The 14,675-nt window shown below is 50.0% G+C and overlaps 1 protein-coding gene across 1 annotated transcript; it reads right to left on the reverse strand.

The window, feature by feature from the left end:
• Nucleotides 1-259: 259 nt before the first annotated feature.
• NKX6-2 (NK6 homeobox 2) lies at nt 260-3,007 on the reverse strand. Its single transcript, XM_056495451.1, has 3 exons — nt 2,134-3,007; nt 1,722-1,894; nt 260-1,060 (listed from the first exon to the last, which is right to left on the reverse strand). Exons 1-3 carry the CDS (start codon nt 2,546-2,548, stop codon nt 812-814), a joined length of 837 nt encoding a protein of 278 aa, XP_056351426.1. The 5' UTR covers nt 2,549-3,007; the 3' UTR covers nt 260-811.
• Nucleotides 3,008-14,675: the final 11,668 nt, after the last annotated feature.

Genomic DNA, 14,675 nt, shown 5'->3' on the forward strand with positions numbered 1-14,675 from the left:
CGCCCGCCCGAAGCGCTGCGCGGGCAGTTCGGGCCGCACCTCGGCCCCGGCGCTCTCTCCTCTCCGGGGCTGTCGGGCATCCCACGGCGCGGCGGCAGCGACCGCGGCCCCGGCCGTGCCCGGGGCTCTCCCGGCTCAGCCCGCCGGCCCCCGGGCGCAGCTGCTCCTTTTCCCCTGCGGAGCAGCATCGGGCACTCGGCAGGAGCTCTGGAGTCCCCGGCCCCTCGCACAGAAATGCGGGAAGAAACTCGCTAAAGAAGAAGGTTGTTAAATAATTTATTGATTTATACAAAGTCTTTCCAACACGTGTGGAGACATTCTAATGTAAAATCAAGTATCCATTTTCCTCTCGCGCTTTTTTGGGGCATTGGTTGGGTTTTTTTGGTATTATTAAGCATAAAATCCAGAGGCAGGAGAAATGAAACTGCCAAAACACTGAAAGACGGAGTGAAAGAAAACTGCCGTTTTTACACTAGAAATATACATCACAAAATCTGAAATTTACTATATACAAAGTGGCTTAGCTCAGAGTTGGGACCCATAGAAAATTTAACAAAACCTGATTGTTAGGAGCAGGAAATTAATAGGAAAGCTAACGGAAAGAGCGGGAAACCTTAAAGGGACACAAAACCCAAAAAGTTGAAAAATTTCTCTGAAATTTACATCGATGAGAAAGAAAATAAATTCATAACTTATTCTGTAAAAAATATATACATTTCACATACATCTTAGGCTGTACAACACACCACTTCAAACACCCAGTTTACACTCACCCCGCCGCGCTGCCCGGGCGGCCGTCGGCCCCGCGCCTTCACAACGTATCCGAGCTGGTGCTGCAGGGGCTGACGAGGGACAGGTTCGTGGATTTGTGCTTTTTCAATAGCCTCGTGATTTTTTCATCGTCTGAGTTGGGGTCCAGGGGCTTGTTGTATTCGTCATCGTCCTCATTGTCCGAGCTCTCCTTCAGCTTCTCCGTCTCCGAGTCGTGCTTCTTCTTTGCCGAGGCCATCTCTGCCGCGTGTCTCTTCCGCCACTTGGTCCGTCTGTTCTGGAACCAAACCTGGCAGCGGCACCGGGCTTAGCTCAGGCACGGCCTCGGTCCCGCCGCCCCCGGCACTGGGAGCAGAGCCCGCCCCGGCAGAGCCTCAGGGGGCTCCTGGGATGGGGGCACCGCGCTGGGGACACCTGCCCGGCTCTGCGGGGCTGCACGACGGTTAAATCAGCAGCTTCCCGGAACAGTCGTTTGTTGATAGTTAGAAAAAAATATAAGTATTTTTGACTTACAGTGTGCCCCAATACCCAGATACACCTGCAGGCTTTGGTATAAAATTTGCGGGATTACACAAGGTAAAGTAGTGCCAGTGGACACGATCCTCGTGAAAAAGTAACCCTTTTCAAAAAATTACCTGCGAGGGGCTTTTTGTCGTTGTTGTGATGGGGGGTTATATTAAATATAATATGTATATTTATTTTAAAACGTCTGCAGCACAGAGAGCTCTAAGCAAAAAATAGGTAGAAAATAGCCTAAATCTATCCAATATCGAAATGTAACTTCAATTCTAAACTGACTCTAAAAAAAAAAACAAACAAATAAAAAAACAAAACCAAACAACAATCTCTGCATAATTGCACGGTGTTCGTGGCTGCTAGTAATTACGGACATGGCAGAAAGCGGCCGCGGCAGGGAGCGGGAGAGATGGGAGCCCGCAGGACGGACCTACCTTCACCTGGCTCTCAGTCATCCCCAGGGAGTAGGCGAGCCGGGCGCGCTCCGGTCCTGCCAAGTATTTCGTCTGTTCGAAGGTTTTCTCTAAAGCGAATATCTGCTGCCCAGAGAAAGTCGGTCGAGAGTGTTTCTTCTTACCGTCCTTGTCCAAAACCATCCCAGTCTGAGCTGGAAGCGGAGAAAGAGCTGCGTCAGGGATGAACTCTGCCCTGCCCGGGCCCGCAGCCGGGCCCCGCCAGGCGCTGCGGAGCCGCTTCGGGTGTCCGGCTCTGAAGCAGGGCTCGGTGCGGGACAGACCCGGGGCCGAGAGGACCGAGTGACCCGCACCGGGCCTTCCCGCCGCCCGCCCCGTCCGCCGCCTTGGGACCGCCTGCTCCCCGCGCCCTGCACGAACTGGCCACACTTACCGGGACAGGCGAGCCGGGGATCTCTCCAGGGAGAGCCTTGCACCACTCCCGGCCAGAAAATGGGCGGCCGTCCCGGCAGCTCCGCCAGAGGCTTCGGGTACCGGGAGACGGCGGCGGGGCTGAAGTACATCCCGGCCGAGGCCGCCAGCCCGTTGATGCGGGGCAGCCCGCCCAGCAGGTTGCTGGCACTGCCCACGGGCCGCCCCAGGATATCGCTTATTCCGTGCGGTGTCCCCAAGGGGAGCTGCGTGTTGAGTCCGCCCAGGGCCGGCGCCTTGAAACCGGAGGGGTTCTGCAGGGCGTAGGGGAACAGGGAGGTCTTCATCTCGGCCATGTTGTGCAGCGCGGCTAGCGGCGCACTGCTAAGGACGAACGCGCTCTGGCGATTAGCATCCATCTGTCCCACCGCTAACATCTGCGGGCATCAGCGAGCGTGGGTCCTTCCCAGTCGCGCCGCGGCCGCTCCGCTGGGAACCCTCGCCGGGAGCGCGGCCGCGGGCGGGATGGGCTCCTCGCCGCTCACGGGATCTCAGCGAAAGCAAGTGCAGAAGTTTGCTGGGAACAGGAAAATCCCGGCGCTTGCCAGCCCGCACCCGCAGCGCGCACCTCCAAAGTCCAGGCTGAAGAGCGGCAAAAGCCGAGCCGAGACGGCGCAGCAAAACAAGAGACCGTGAGTCCCGGGAGAAAGAGCCCCCACCGGCGGCGCGTCCCGGCGGACTACGGGCAGCGTGCTCCACGCGCGATCCGGCGGGAGGAGGATGCGGCACCTGCAGCTCCGCGCGTCGCCCCAGCCGCGTGTCCGGCGGCCACGGGGACGCTCCGCGCCGCGCCCCGCGCGCAGATAACCGCGCGGGCACCTGCGCGCCCCGCGCCCATTGGGCGGCCGCCGCCCCGCGCCGCCAACACCGCCCAATCGGCGGGCGGCGCGCGCCCCCACCCCGATACGTCACGGCCGGGCCGAGCCGTGGGAGCGCGCAGGGCTGCACGTGGGCGCGCCGCGCCCGACGGGACCCCCGGCCCCGCCCCGGGTCAGCCGACCCCGTCCAGCCACGGCCCGGCCCGGCCCGGCCCGCACTGCTCCGCTCGGCCCCGCACTGCTCCGGCCCGCACTGCTATGCACTGCCCCGGCCCTGCCCCGCTCTGCCCCGACCCGCACTGCTCCGCACTGCCCCGGCCCTGCCCCGCACTGCTCCGCTCGGCCCCGCACTGCCTCGACCTGCCCTGCTCTGCCCCGACCTGCTCTGCCTCGCACGGCCCCGCTCTGCCCCGCACTGCTCCGACCTGCTCAGCCCCGGCCCGCACTGCCCTGACCTGCTCTGCCCCTCTCTACCCCGCACTGCTTCCTAGCAGCCGCCGGCTACACACCTCCCACTCGCCCGTCGGGCCCCTCCCGCCGGACAGAGACGGCTGGCACCTCACCGAGCAGCCGGGCAGTGTCCGCGGGGCCCGGCGGCTGCGCTGTCCTGGAACACTGAGCGGTAATGCCCGCCTCGATCGCTGTTCTTTCGGGTAATCGGTTCCGTCTTCAGCTGCGCAGCGGCCGTTCCCTCGCCATAGAGCCCAGCATTCTTAAAACTGTCGTAAAAATTATCTTACGCCCTGGGAATAATCGTCTAGCTCAAATTTGTTGCCTATTCTGAAACCCACTGGCCTCGCAGAGGGCTTCCTTCCTTCCTTCCTTCCTTCCTTCCTTCCTTCCTTCCTTCCTTCCTTCCTTCCTTCCTTCCTTCCTTCCTCCCTTCTTTTCCGACGTACGGGTATAGCCCCCGGTCTTTAAAGGGAGAAAAACTACTATTGCATCACCTCGGAACCAAGCTCGTTCGAATAAATTAAATGACCAGAGAAATTCATAATCGAAAACAAAATTAATTGCGAAGAAAAGAAGAATTCGGATTTGAGGCTTATACAGAAAATAATTCTGGAAACTAGGTTTATAGCATGTTTTCCGCCTTGTAACTGCTTTCTCCTATAGGTTTGATACATTGTTATCCAAGGAAAACATTAACCACAACAACCAGGGAACTAAATATTTTCAAACTGTTCGTAGAGAAAACACGAATCGATTTGATCATATCAGGACAATTACTAAAAGCGTGGTCCTTTGGATGTGGTCATGTCTGCCGTCAGAATCGTTTGCAGGTAAATAGAGTTTCGTTTAACCTGTCACAAGACCGTAATGTCAGTGTAGGTTTGGGAAGTAAGTATTCGGGATCTTCGTTTCCAACCGGTGGAGTTACGGGATATAATAGCCCGTGCATCTTGTTTTGCGCATCTTTGTAAAAAGCTTAACTTACAAACGTGAGATTAAAAACTGCGCTTCTCTAAAGAAGGTTTAATAAACGACTTCATTGCTTTTCTCTCTGTCATTTGCAAACAGCAGCAGTGGAGGGAGCAGTCACGGTGTATGGGGCTTTGTGAGGAGAGCCTCATCAGCTCTGTGCAGGCTCGTTTCCGCGACGCCTGCGTGCGTTGGAGGGGGCTGGCAATGCCACCTGCTCCCTCCGCCTCCGGCGCGGCCCCGGCTCGCGGCGGCCTCGGGAGCTGCTGCAGGTGGCCGCAGAAGGGGCGGATCGGCCCTCCCGGAGAGTCGAGGTCTCGTCTGGGGATGGGGAGCCACCCGTCCCGGGCAGGCAGGTGCGGGCGCGCAGCCAGCCCGCGGCTCGGCTCGGTCTCTATCGGCCCCTCCGGGGCGCAGACCGCCGGCTTTGCCCGCATCCCGCCCGTGTGCCCTCCCCAACCCGGTGCTGGGGGCCAGCAGCGCCTCTGCCCGCCGAGCCCGCAGATCCTGCGGCTCTGAGCCGCTAGGTTGGCCTCGGCTAATGAGAGGGACGCCTCCCGCCCCCGCCCGGCACAGGCGGCCGGCAGCGCTCACCGAGCGCCGGCCCCGCCGGGACGGATGGAACAAGGTAAGAGCGCGGCCTCCGCCACCTGCGCTCGGCGGGGCGACACCGACCGCCGCCCGCCCCCGGCGGGTGAGCTCGCCGCTGGGCTGCCGTGCCCGGCAGCGGACCGCCGCGGCGGAGCGCCGTGTCCTCCCACGCGCCTGCCGCCTGCTCCCCCGGGACATCCGAGAGTGTTCGTGTCCGTGTCCGTGTCCGTGTCCGTGTCCGTGTCCGTGTCCGTGTCCGTGTCCGTGTCCGTGCGTGTGTCCCGCCGCCGCCAGGAGAGCGCAGAAGTCGCCGCGGTCGCCCCCGGGAGACTCCGGGCCGCTGCTGCCTCGCCTATCGGCATACGGGTCCCGGGGCAGAGCCAAAGCCTCCTGCTCCGTCTAAAGCTGCTCTCGCACTCCGGTTGGCGGTTTGTATGTTATCAGTGACACTTGTTGCACATTAGTGGTGCATTTGTCCATTTCACTGACTTTCCGGAAATCTCATAATCTCGTTTTTCCACGGTCTGTAGACCTCTTGGCGTGATAAATCGACTTTTGCCTCTGTTCTTCCGACGAGGTATGACACCGAAAGAGAAGCCCACGGGCAGGCATCGGCGGGTGTCTCCAGATCCCCGGCCCCGGGATGCTCGCGAATCCCCTTTCTCCCCCGCTGCTCCCTCTCCCCGATGCTGTTGGGTCCCAGGAGCTGCCAGGATGCTCCGGGGCCAGGGACTCCCCCAGCCCTTAAGCGAACTCCGTTCCGCGGGCAAAGCTCGTTCCCCTCGGAGACGTCGCAGTGCTCGAGGCCACTGCACGGCCGCTACTCTCGCCCTGATCCCGGCCCGGGCCTCGGCCATCTGACTGCTCGCCTCCGGGCTCGGCGCAGCGCCCGCAATCACTCCCGGCAGCCGCTCGGTACCGGTGGTCTCGGTAAAGTAAGTCGGGGATTCCGTCCCGGAGAGTCAGAGGCCCAGCGGCTGCCGGAGCGCTCGCTTTCTCCGGTGCTTCCTCCGACGGCCGAGCAGAAATCACTGATGGAGGGGTTACCCGAGCAGAAGTCACTGATGGAGGGGTTACCCGAGCAGAAGTACTGATGGAGGGGTTACCCGAGCAGACAGAGACCAGCCCGAGGCGGCTGTGATGTGACAGCCAGTGCGGGCTCTCCCCGGGTTAGTCCGGCAGCGCTGCAGCGCGTCCCGTCGGGCGGACACGCCACCGGTACTGCTCGTGTCGCCGCTTTCGGAAAGTTCATTTGGGGGAGGAGAACAGAATCCCAATGCGGGCAGTGCGGTCACCTGTCCTGTCCTGTCCTGTCCGGGCCCAATGTGGGCAGCGCGGTCACCTGCCCTGTCCTGCCCTGTCCTGTCCTGTCCGGGCCGGGCCGGACCGTGCCCCCCCCGCGCCCCCCGGGGCCCGCCCGGCCTCCACGACCCACCGGCGCCCCCTGGCGGCCCCGGGTGCCCGTCCGGTGCACAGGAAGGTTCGTCCGCCCCCCCACCGTGGTCCTGGTCTCGTTCCCCCCACCGCGGTCCCGGTCTCGTTCCCCCCACCGCGGTCCCGGTCTCGTTTCCCCCGCCGGTCCCTGTTTCCTTCTCCCCTCCGGTCCCGGTTTCGTTTTCCCCTCCGGTCCCGTTCTCGTTCTCCCCGCCGGTTCCGTTCTCGTTCTCCCCCACTTTCCCGTTCCTCTCTCCGGTCCCGGTCTCGTTCTCCCCCTCCGTTCCATTCCCGTTCCCCTCTCCGGTCCCAGTCTCGTTCTCCCCCCGCGGCCCGTTCCTGTTCCCCTCTCCGGTCCCGGTCTCGTTCTCCCGCCGGTCTCGCTGCCGCCGCTTCTCTCCGTGCCCGGTGCGCTGCGGGGCGCCGAGCCGGGGCTGAGGCTCGGGGGCTCCGGGACGCTCGGGGGCTCCGGGGGCTCCGGGGGGCTCGGGCCGGTGCCCCGGGGCTGTCGCTGCGGGCGCTGGGACCCGCGGCACTCACGCACTCGCCGGGTGTTCTTACAGGCAGGGCAAAGCACGAATTCCCACCGTATGAAGTTTAGCGATTGTTTTGCTTCGCAAAAATGAAAAATCAAAAAATGAAATCAGTAACATTTCTTTAAAAAGACATAGAAACAGAACTGTTATTAGTAACATCGAATTCGTCTGGAACTTAGCATTCCAGCATACAAAAAGAGGAGAATTGCAGTACGTGGACCAGAATTAAATTCTACTGGTACAAATAACTTCAGACAAGTTTTGTTTAACCTGCTGATTTTTTTTTTTTGTTTGTTTTTTTTTTTTTGTGGGGTGGTTTTTGTTTTTTTTTTTTTGGGGGGGGGTTGTTTGTTTGTTTGTTTGTTGGTTTTTTTTGTTTGTTTGTTTTTTTTGTTATGTGTACAGCCAAAGCACCTTTTCTTGTAGCTTCTGTGCAGCTAAAAATGTCTGAGGTTGTGGACTAGAAGAAAATAAGCAACAAATATATTCCTCACTGTATTATACGTTATTGCAAAGTGCAGCTGAAAAATCCATGTTAAAATAGGATGATTGAGGAAGCAGGAGCTCAGAGCAGCTCTTGGTTTCCTTTCCTGAATTATTCTGCTGCTGATGGAAGCACCAGTAGAGGAGGGAGGGAAATGATACTGCTGCACGGAGTTACATCGAGCAACAGTGACAAGGGAGCAGAAAAATCCGTGTCCTGGCCCTGTGATGATGCTGTCTGCCTGGGCTCCTAAAAGCATGGACGCTGCTTCTTCCCAGCGCACCTGAAAGAGATCCATGTATTTAAAAATGAGGGGTAGTTTTGCCTAATAATTTAGTCTGGAAAACAGAGTAATTATAGACCAGATTATCTCTGTTGAGACATCTTCACAGAATGATATATGTTCTGGGAAAGGCCATATGAAATATTTTCCATTATAATCCTTGGCACAAAAGGTAGGAATCTGCTAATGGTGCAGAGCTAAGGGTGTTCATGGTCTAGAGCAGCAGCAAGAGAAACCGAGTGACCTTGAGAACAGTGTGACAGAAATGTAAAGGAATGTAAAAATTCTGTTTCTAGCTGATGTCTTCCTGGGAAGCCAGTTAACTTCAGGTACCAATCACATACATGAGACTGCTTTTTAGTGCTTTCTAGAAAGAACCAAAACAAAAGGCTCAGTATGTGTTGCAATCTTGTGAGTCTCTAAGGTTTTAATGTCATTATTGGGGTGGAGGGAGAGCTTTATATAAAAATCCTTCAAAAAAAAACCGTATTCCTGCTGAAGATTAGAGTGAGATTTTAAAAGTATCATGAGGAATTTTTCAGTGCCTCAGTGTGAATTGGTCTGCTTTGGATTTTAAGCCACAAGTCTTTGAATCTCTGGAAAACATGAATTAGGTTTAAGGAAAGCTTCTGATGTTATAATCACCAACCATTACTGTAAATATTGATGGAAAATAGCATGCACATAATTTTATACATATTTTTAGGACAAGCAATGAAACATTATTTTTGACGGGGAAACTTCTGAGAGATTTAAGATAAGCAGTTAGCATTAGTTTTGTTCTCTTTGTTGTGTATCTTGACAGACACTCTTAACAAGAATATGGTGGGGAGGCTGGGGGTGTTTTTGTTTTAACATCCTTTTGTTTTAATGTCCTTTCCTTTTTGCTTTAATGTCCTTTTGAAAATGAAGGGCTTTTCCTACCCTAGTCAATCTCTGGTTCGGTTTATGGTGGACTGAACTGTTGGTGCAGCTTCCAGCACCACCAACACCAGCAGATCACTGGGATTCCTGACATTCCCTGGACTTTGATTTTTTCCCTCTGGGGAAACCCTGGTTTACCTGTCTCTTTTCTGCTGCCAATGGCTTAGATGGTTCTTAGTTTCAAGAGCATTTAGTTTTTAGATCATTAGTTCATCCACCAACCCTCTCCCACTTCCCTTGTTTCTCCAATGCTGTTCTTTTCCTATTTGTCTCCACTTTAATAGTTTATCTTTTTAATGAGAGAAGGCTGCAAATTATTCTTTCTAAGTGAGATAAACCCTTGTGAGCTCTATTTTCTCTAACCAAGACTGGGAAGTCGTTTGCCCTTATTTGTATTAAACAGATGTATATACTTTACCGCAAGTCATTAGAGCAATAAAGAGATTGCTGTCCTATTGACGGCCTGGATGGGGGAACTCAGGAGTAAGTTGCCAATAAATAAAGAGTGTGCTTAGAAGCACTATTGATTCTCTCCAAGCCACAGAGAACTGTTTTGTTAGTAAAACTCTGCCTGAATGTGTAAGTGAGGATAAGAAAGAAGATAGGGATTACTGAAAACAGAGAGGGCTGGGGTATGACTGGGGGTGAGAGCCTCACATTGTTTTTCTTTGAAGGGTACAGTTTGCAAAGACAGATGACAAAAATGTGACAGCAATTTTTCTGTCTATCCTCAGAAATCCCGAAGGCAATCCTTAGAAAACTGAAGGGTTAGCACAGCATTTCATGATTAGCACATGATTTCAGAGTGAGCAGAGTTCCCCAAATCACCGTGAAAGACAATGAAAGTATCACTTGCATAGGAAATTAAAGACTGGTGAGATTCAAATTCCTTCTGCCCTGTCTAGGTTTTGCAACAGTTTGAAAATGCTTTTCTGAGCTGTTAGAGGGGTATTTCAGCATATTCTGTTAGACAGCTATTAGGAGCCAGTTCAGGAGCAGGCAAGAAGAAGAGCAGTGTGGCTCTGAGCTGAAGGACAGCAGAGTCCATTTACTGTGAGTTAGAAAAACAGTGGATTGCTCAGGTCTGTGATGCTTGCACTGCCTTGTGTGTTTCTTCCATATTCACACAGCTTGCTGAAAATAAGTGTTATTTACAGAACTGTTTTCCAAGAAAGACAACAGGACAGAACTGGATGGACAGCAGGACAAAGCCACGGTGCAGTGGTGCTCTCTGTGAAACCATGTTCAGTGGTAGGAGTCCCATCTTCTTCAGTGCACACATTACATGATGGAATTTATATTTGTAAGCTGATTCCTTCCAGGCTATTCCTTTAAGAGTAACTCAAAAGAATAACAAATTATGTTATTACTTCAACTTTGGCAAATCTTTTAATTGTGGTAAGTTAGAAGATTCTTCTGGTCATGTGCTGATCTTCCTCATGTTTTTTTGAAGAAGACATAAAACGTGATAAATGATGAGCATACATCTACCATTTAGTTATGTGAGACAATTTTGGAATTGCCCTGACTGTGGAGCAGTAGATCAGCCAAATAATATTAATTTTATATTGTTACTCTTAGTTAAAAAAAAAAAAAAAAAAAAAAAAAAAAAAAAAAAAAAAAAAAAAAATTATTGGACTGATGCGCATTAAAGATATCCTGTGTCTTCATGAAGCTGATTTCTTCAGACTAAAATGACAGTGTGAATTCAGAAAGTTTCAGCTTATATAACAAATGCATCATATACTGCTTTCTTTATGCAATTTTCCTCATCATTAAGACTCATGCTGCACTTGAATGTATCTCTGAAATTCTATGATATCTATGGGGGGTTTGGTTGGTTGGTTGATTGAGTGATTGATTGATTGATTATCATTTGGACTTAGTTTTTGATTTTTTGATCACCTACCTAGTGTTTTTTTTCCAAAAATCTCTTACACAATTCATTATGTCTACTGCCATTAGGTTTTATCTTCTTTTTTAGATCTCTTTCCTTCTATATTTTTTTGTTTATAAATTCAGTGATGATGTTATTTAAGGAGTTTTTTTTTTTTGAGATCTCTTACATGTATTCCACAGTATTTAAAAATTAAAGAATACTTTTAGAAAATCAAGAGTTGTCAGAACATTCAAGAAAAGAGCCTTTTTTGAGAATAAAACAGCTTATGCTGAGATTTGCCTTCCATAGTCACCCTGTCTGCTGAAATTAATATTATCTAGAGCTGTCTTTCTAGGGAAGACAATAGGACAGAATTGAATTCACACCACCTGAGGGCACTGTAATACTACTTACTTAAGTTTTCAGGGCACATATGAAAAGGTAGTGTTTGAAATGATCCCCATTTTTCTTCCTCTTACTATCAACTTCTAAACAAGCATACCTCTGAAATAAATCAATAGTATTAATAAAGAAAAGATGTGTTGTTGAAGACAGGTATCTTGGAAAGAAGGCCATCCTTTTCTTCTGTCACTAACATTTTTTCCTTGTATCCACTGTAGAATGATGGAAATTTTAAATAAAATGCTATTAGCAATTTAAATGATGTGTTACTAGAGTGGCAGTGATTGGTGTATAAAATCATGGAATTGTTTAGGTTGGAAGGGAGTGCTAACCAAGCTCCACTGCAATGTGCATGACCTGTATCCTGGGCTGCAGTTCTGGCTGTTTGCATCTGCTGCCTCCTGTCTGTGGGAGAGGTGCAGAGCCGATGTGAAAGCATCAGCTCTGATGTGACTGAGCAAGGACCCTGCACTTCCACTGCTTCTCCTGCTCAGCAGAGCCACAGTCACTGACTGCTGTGGCTTGGAAGGGACCTTCAAGATCACCCACTTCTAGTGGCAGGGAGTGCCATGTCAGGGACACCTTCCACTAGACCAGGTTGTTTGGGGAGTATAAAGAAGTGAGCAGTACAATTCTCTGTCTTGCCGGGTTTTTGTTTTCTCTCAGCACTTTTCTACGCTGCCATTTCTCTCTTTTCTTTAGTCTTTACTGCTTTTCTGTCTGTTCTCCAGTAATTGGATTTCACCATCTTGTTATTTTCCCTGCCAGGGCAGGGAGAGGCTCTCCAGGCAGGCTGCAGCCAGCGGGGCTCAGTGCAGGTCAGAGCTCCTCTGCAGGGAGGGGTTCCAGAATCACAGCCCTGGGCACTGCTCCCTCCTCACAGCAACCTGCCTGAGCTCCCCCAGTGAATATTCACCTGAAATCACCTCCTGGAGCCTTTTGGCTCTCTTGATATAGCAAGAAGCACAGTGAAATGTCAGAAACTAGATAGTATTTGTGATTTTGTTAGAATCATAACCAAGTGCATTTCCACCAGAAAAACATCTCAAAACTGTATTTCTTCAGTTTGGTCCTTTCATCAATCCAGGAGTACATTCAGGAAGAGTTCTATAGATAATACATTCTACAATGACCAATTGACTGACATAAATAATACTTTTCATTTGTATTATTTTCTAATTTGTGTATGCTAATTGGATTAACAAGGGAATGGTGCCATTTCTTTTGCCACTGAGGACAGAAGCAAATTAGCTCAACTGTGTTTTGCATAACAGCATTTCCTAGAACACATAATGGAAAACAGAAAGTTGTGTCAGATAAAAAAGTTTAAAAGTACAACGGAATAACTCATTGAGAAATTATTCCATGTTAAAGAGAAATGAAAGAGCTTCATTTGAAGAACTCTACCTTTAAAAGGCATGGTCTGAACGCTGCACTGGGGACAGGAACAGATATGTACTTATTTAAGAGACCTTAGCTCTTCCAATAAGCCAATTCCAGTAAAACAGAAAAAGACAAGAATGTTCTCTGTAATAGTCCTGTAGGTTTGTATGTCTGAAGTTGTGTTTCTAGATACTTTAGTATCTTGAAGCAGTGAGATGAGATTAATCTCTTGCAAAGACTTCCCTTTCTTGAAATCCGATGGTTATTTTATTGCATTAAGGTCACCAATAAGAAATATTGAATTTGCATTCCTGAATTTGACAAGGAGTTCGATTTTGCTCTAGTGAGAGACTGAATTACTTGGAAGAGGATAGGTGCTGTGTTCACAGCAAGAGTTCATTGAATGGAATAGATGTTTGGGCAATTTATTTCTAGCAGATTTTTTTAGTATGTGGTACTAGCAAGCACTTCCAGTGGTACTCTATCAGCATGGAATGTAACCTTTTTCCTTATGTACACTTGTATGTAAAAAAATTAGGTTTAACTTTACTTTCACACATTCTAATGCACACTTTCTATCCTCTCACATACAAAATGACCAATACCTCTTTTTTTTTTTTTTTTTTTTCTTTCTGGTATTAATTTTTGTTCGTTTGACATCCAATTTGCCAAATGAATTATGACAGTAATCCTTTCTTCTGTGCTGTTGCTTCACTTTATTCCACACTATGCATTCAGGTTTTCTGGGGTCATTCTTCTTTCTTACTGTGGCTTGTTTTGGTAACAAAAGATACGATTTATTTATGCTGATTAAAATTATTCTGAATGGTTTTACATTCATTTTAGCTCAGATAAACTGAACAGCAAAAATTGAACATATCTTGTAACCACTTACACAGAACATAAGAACTTTTTAACTGTTGATGATACAGAAAAATTCTGTATGATCTTACATTTGGAAGGAACAAAATTATTAACAAAATTTGTCACTGGAACAAAAAAAGAAAATACTAAGAAGCAATACTTATAAGATCTCATGGAAAGAAGGGTTCAAAAGGACCTTCTGGAAGGGGGAAAAGATTGTGGAAAGATATTATAGCTGTTTCTTTCCAAACACAAACATTTAGGAAATGTCTACTTCAATAGGAGAGATAATTAGAATGGCAAATTAGACATCTGTAAATGTCTAGAAGAAAGCCAGAAAACATCATGCATTTTGAAGATGAAACCGGGTTTTTTTCTCTGTAAAGACAGTATTTCTCTTGAAGTACCCACATCCTAATTTCTCCACAGAACAGTCAGGCAGAGATGTGCTCAGTGCTTGTCTGCCAGTGCAGTGAATGCAGAAGGGGAAATGTCTCACTCAGGTGTGCTGAGCAGAGCAGGGGGAGAGCCCTGTGCTGTCAAACCCTCTCACCAAGGGTTCCTAGCCTGCCCATCCACCCAGGCAGTTCCCAGCCAGAGCCCCATGGAAATGCCAAATCTGGTCACTGAGAGCTGCTTGCTAATCACTTATCCAGTTGCATGATGTGCTGATTTTTTTCTGTGTGTAGGGCAGCTCACTTTGTGCTGGATCTCAGTGTTACCCTGACTGCTCTGACTCTTCCCAGCCTGTGCCTTTGCAGTTCCCTATGATTACATAGGAAACTTTGTACTGGGCTGAAATACTTCTGGTAGAAAGTCAACAAGACCAGGACAGTTATCTTTGTCCACTGCCTTTCACTATGGCAGATGCACATTCAGTCCACCCTGCATCCTTGCCTGAGAAAGCCTCACCTGCTCTCTCCACACTCCTCCTTTGGTTTTCTCTCCAAAGCACTGAGTAGCAGAGAGAGTTCACACACAAGATGTCTCGGGCAGGCTAGGTTTATCTGCAAGATTTCTGCTGATGCTCTGAAGCAGTCTGTGCAATTTTTGCTGTTTTGAATCTGAAGGACTGCTCAGCAAGCTTCTGTCTCCTGTTCCACAGTCCCTGGCTCTCCAGGCTGGTGACCAGCTGTGTGATCCCCTGGAGTGTTGCAACTGCAGCATTCCCACAGCACGAGCAAAAGGTGCTGCCACTGGTCCTTCTGTGCATCCTCACCAGCTCTCTTCACCCTCTCTTTGCCCTGATTTAATGGGACTCACGTTCAGTGACAGAATTTAATGGCACTTGGAACAGTATAAGCCTTCATTTAATGGGCTGCAAGATATGCAAACCTTTTATTTAGGGCTGCAATAGATACCATTGCTTAAAAAGTTAACCCTGAACAATCTGAGGCACACAGGAACATATATCTGCTAGGAATAAGAGAGTCACTGAACTGGGTAGTGATTGTTCTTTTTTCATGGAGCTTTGTGTATGATGA

This window comes from Oenanthe melanoleuca, chromosome 6 (genome assembly GCF_029582105.1).
Source record: "Oenanthe melanoleuca isolate GR-GAL-2019-014 chromosome 6, OMel1.0, whole genome shotgun sequence".
In the NCBI taxonomy this organism is placed as follows: domain Eukaryota; kingdom Metazoa; phylum Chordata; class Aves; order Passeriformes; family Muscicapidae; genus Oenanthe; species Oenanthe melanoleuca.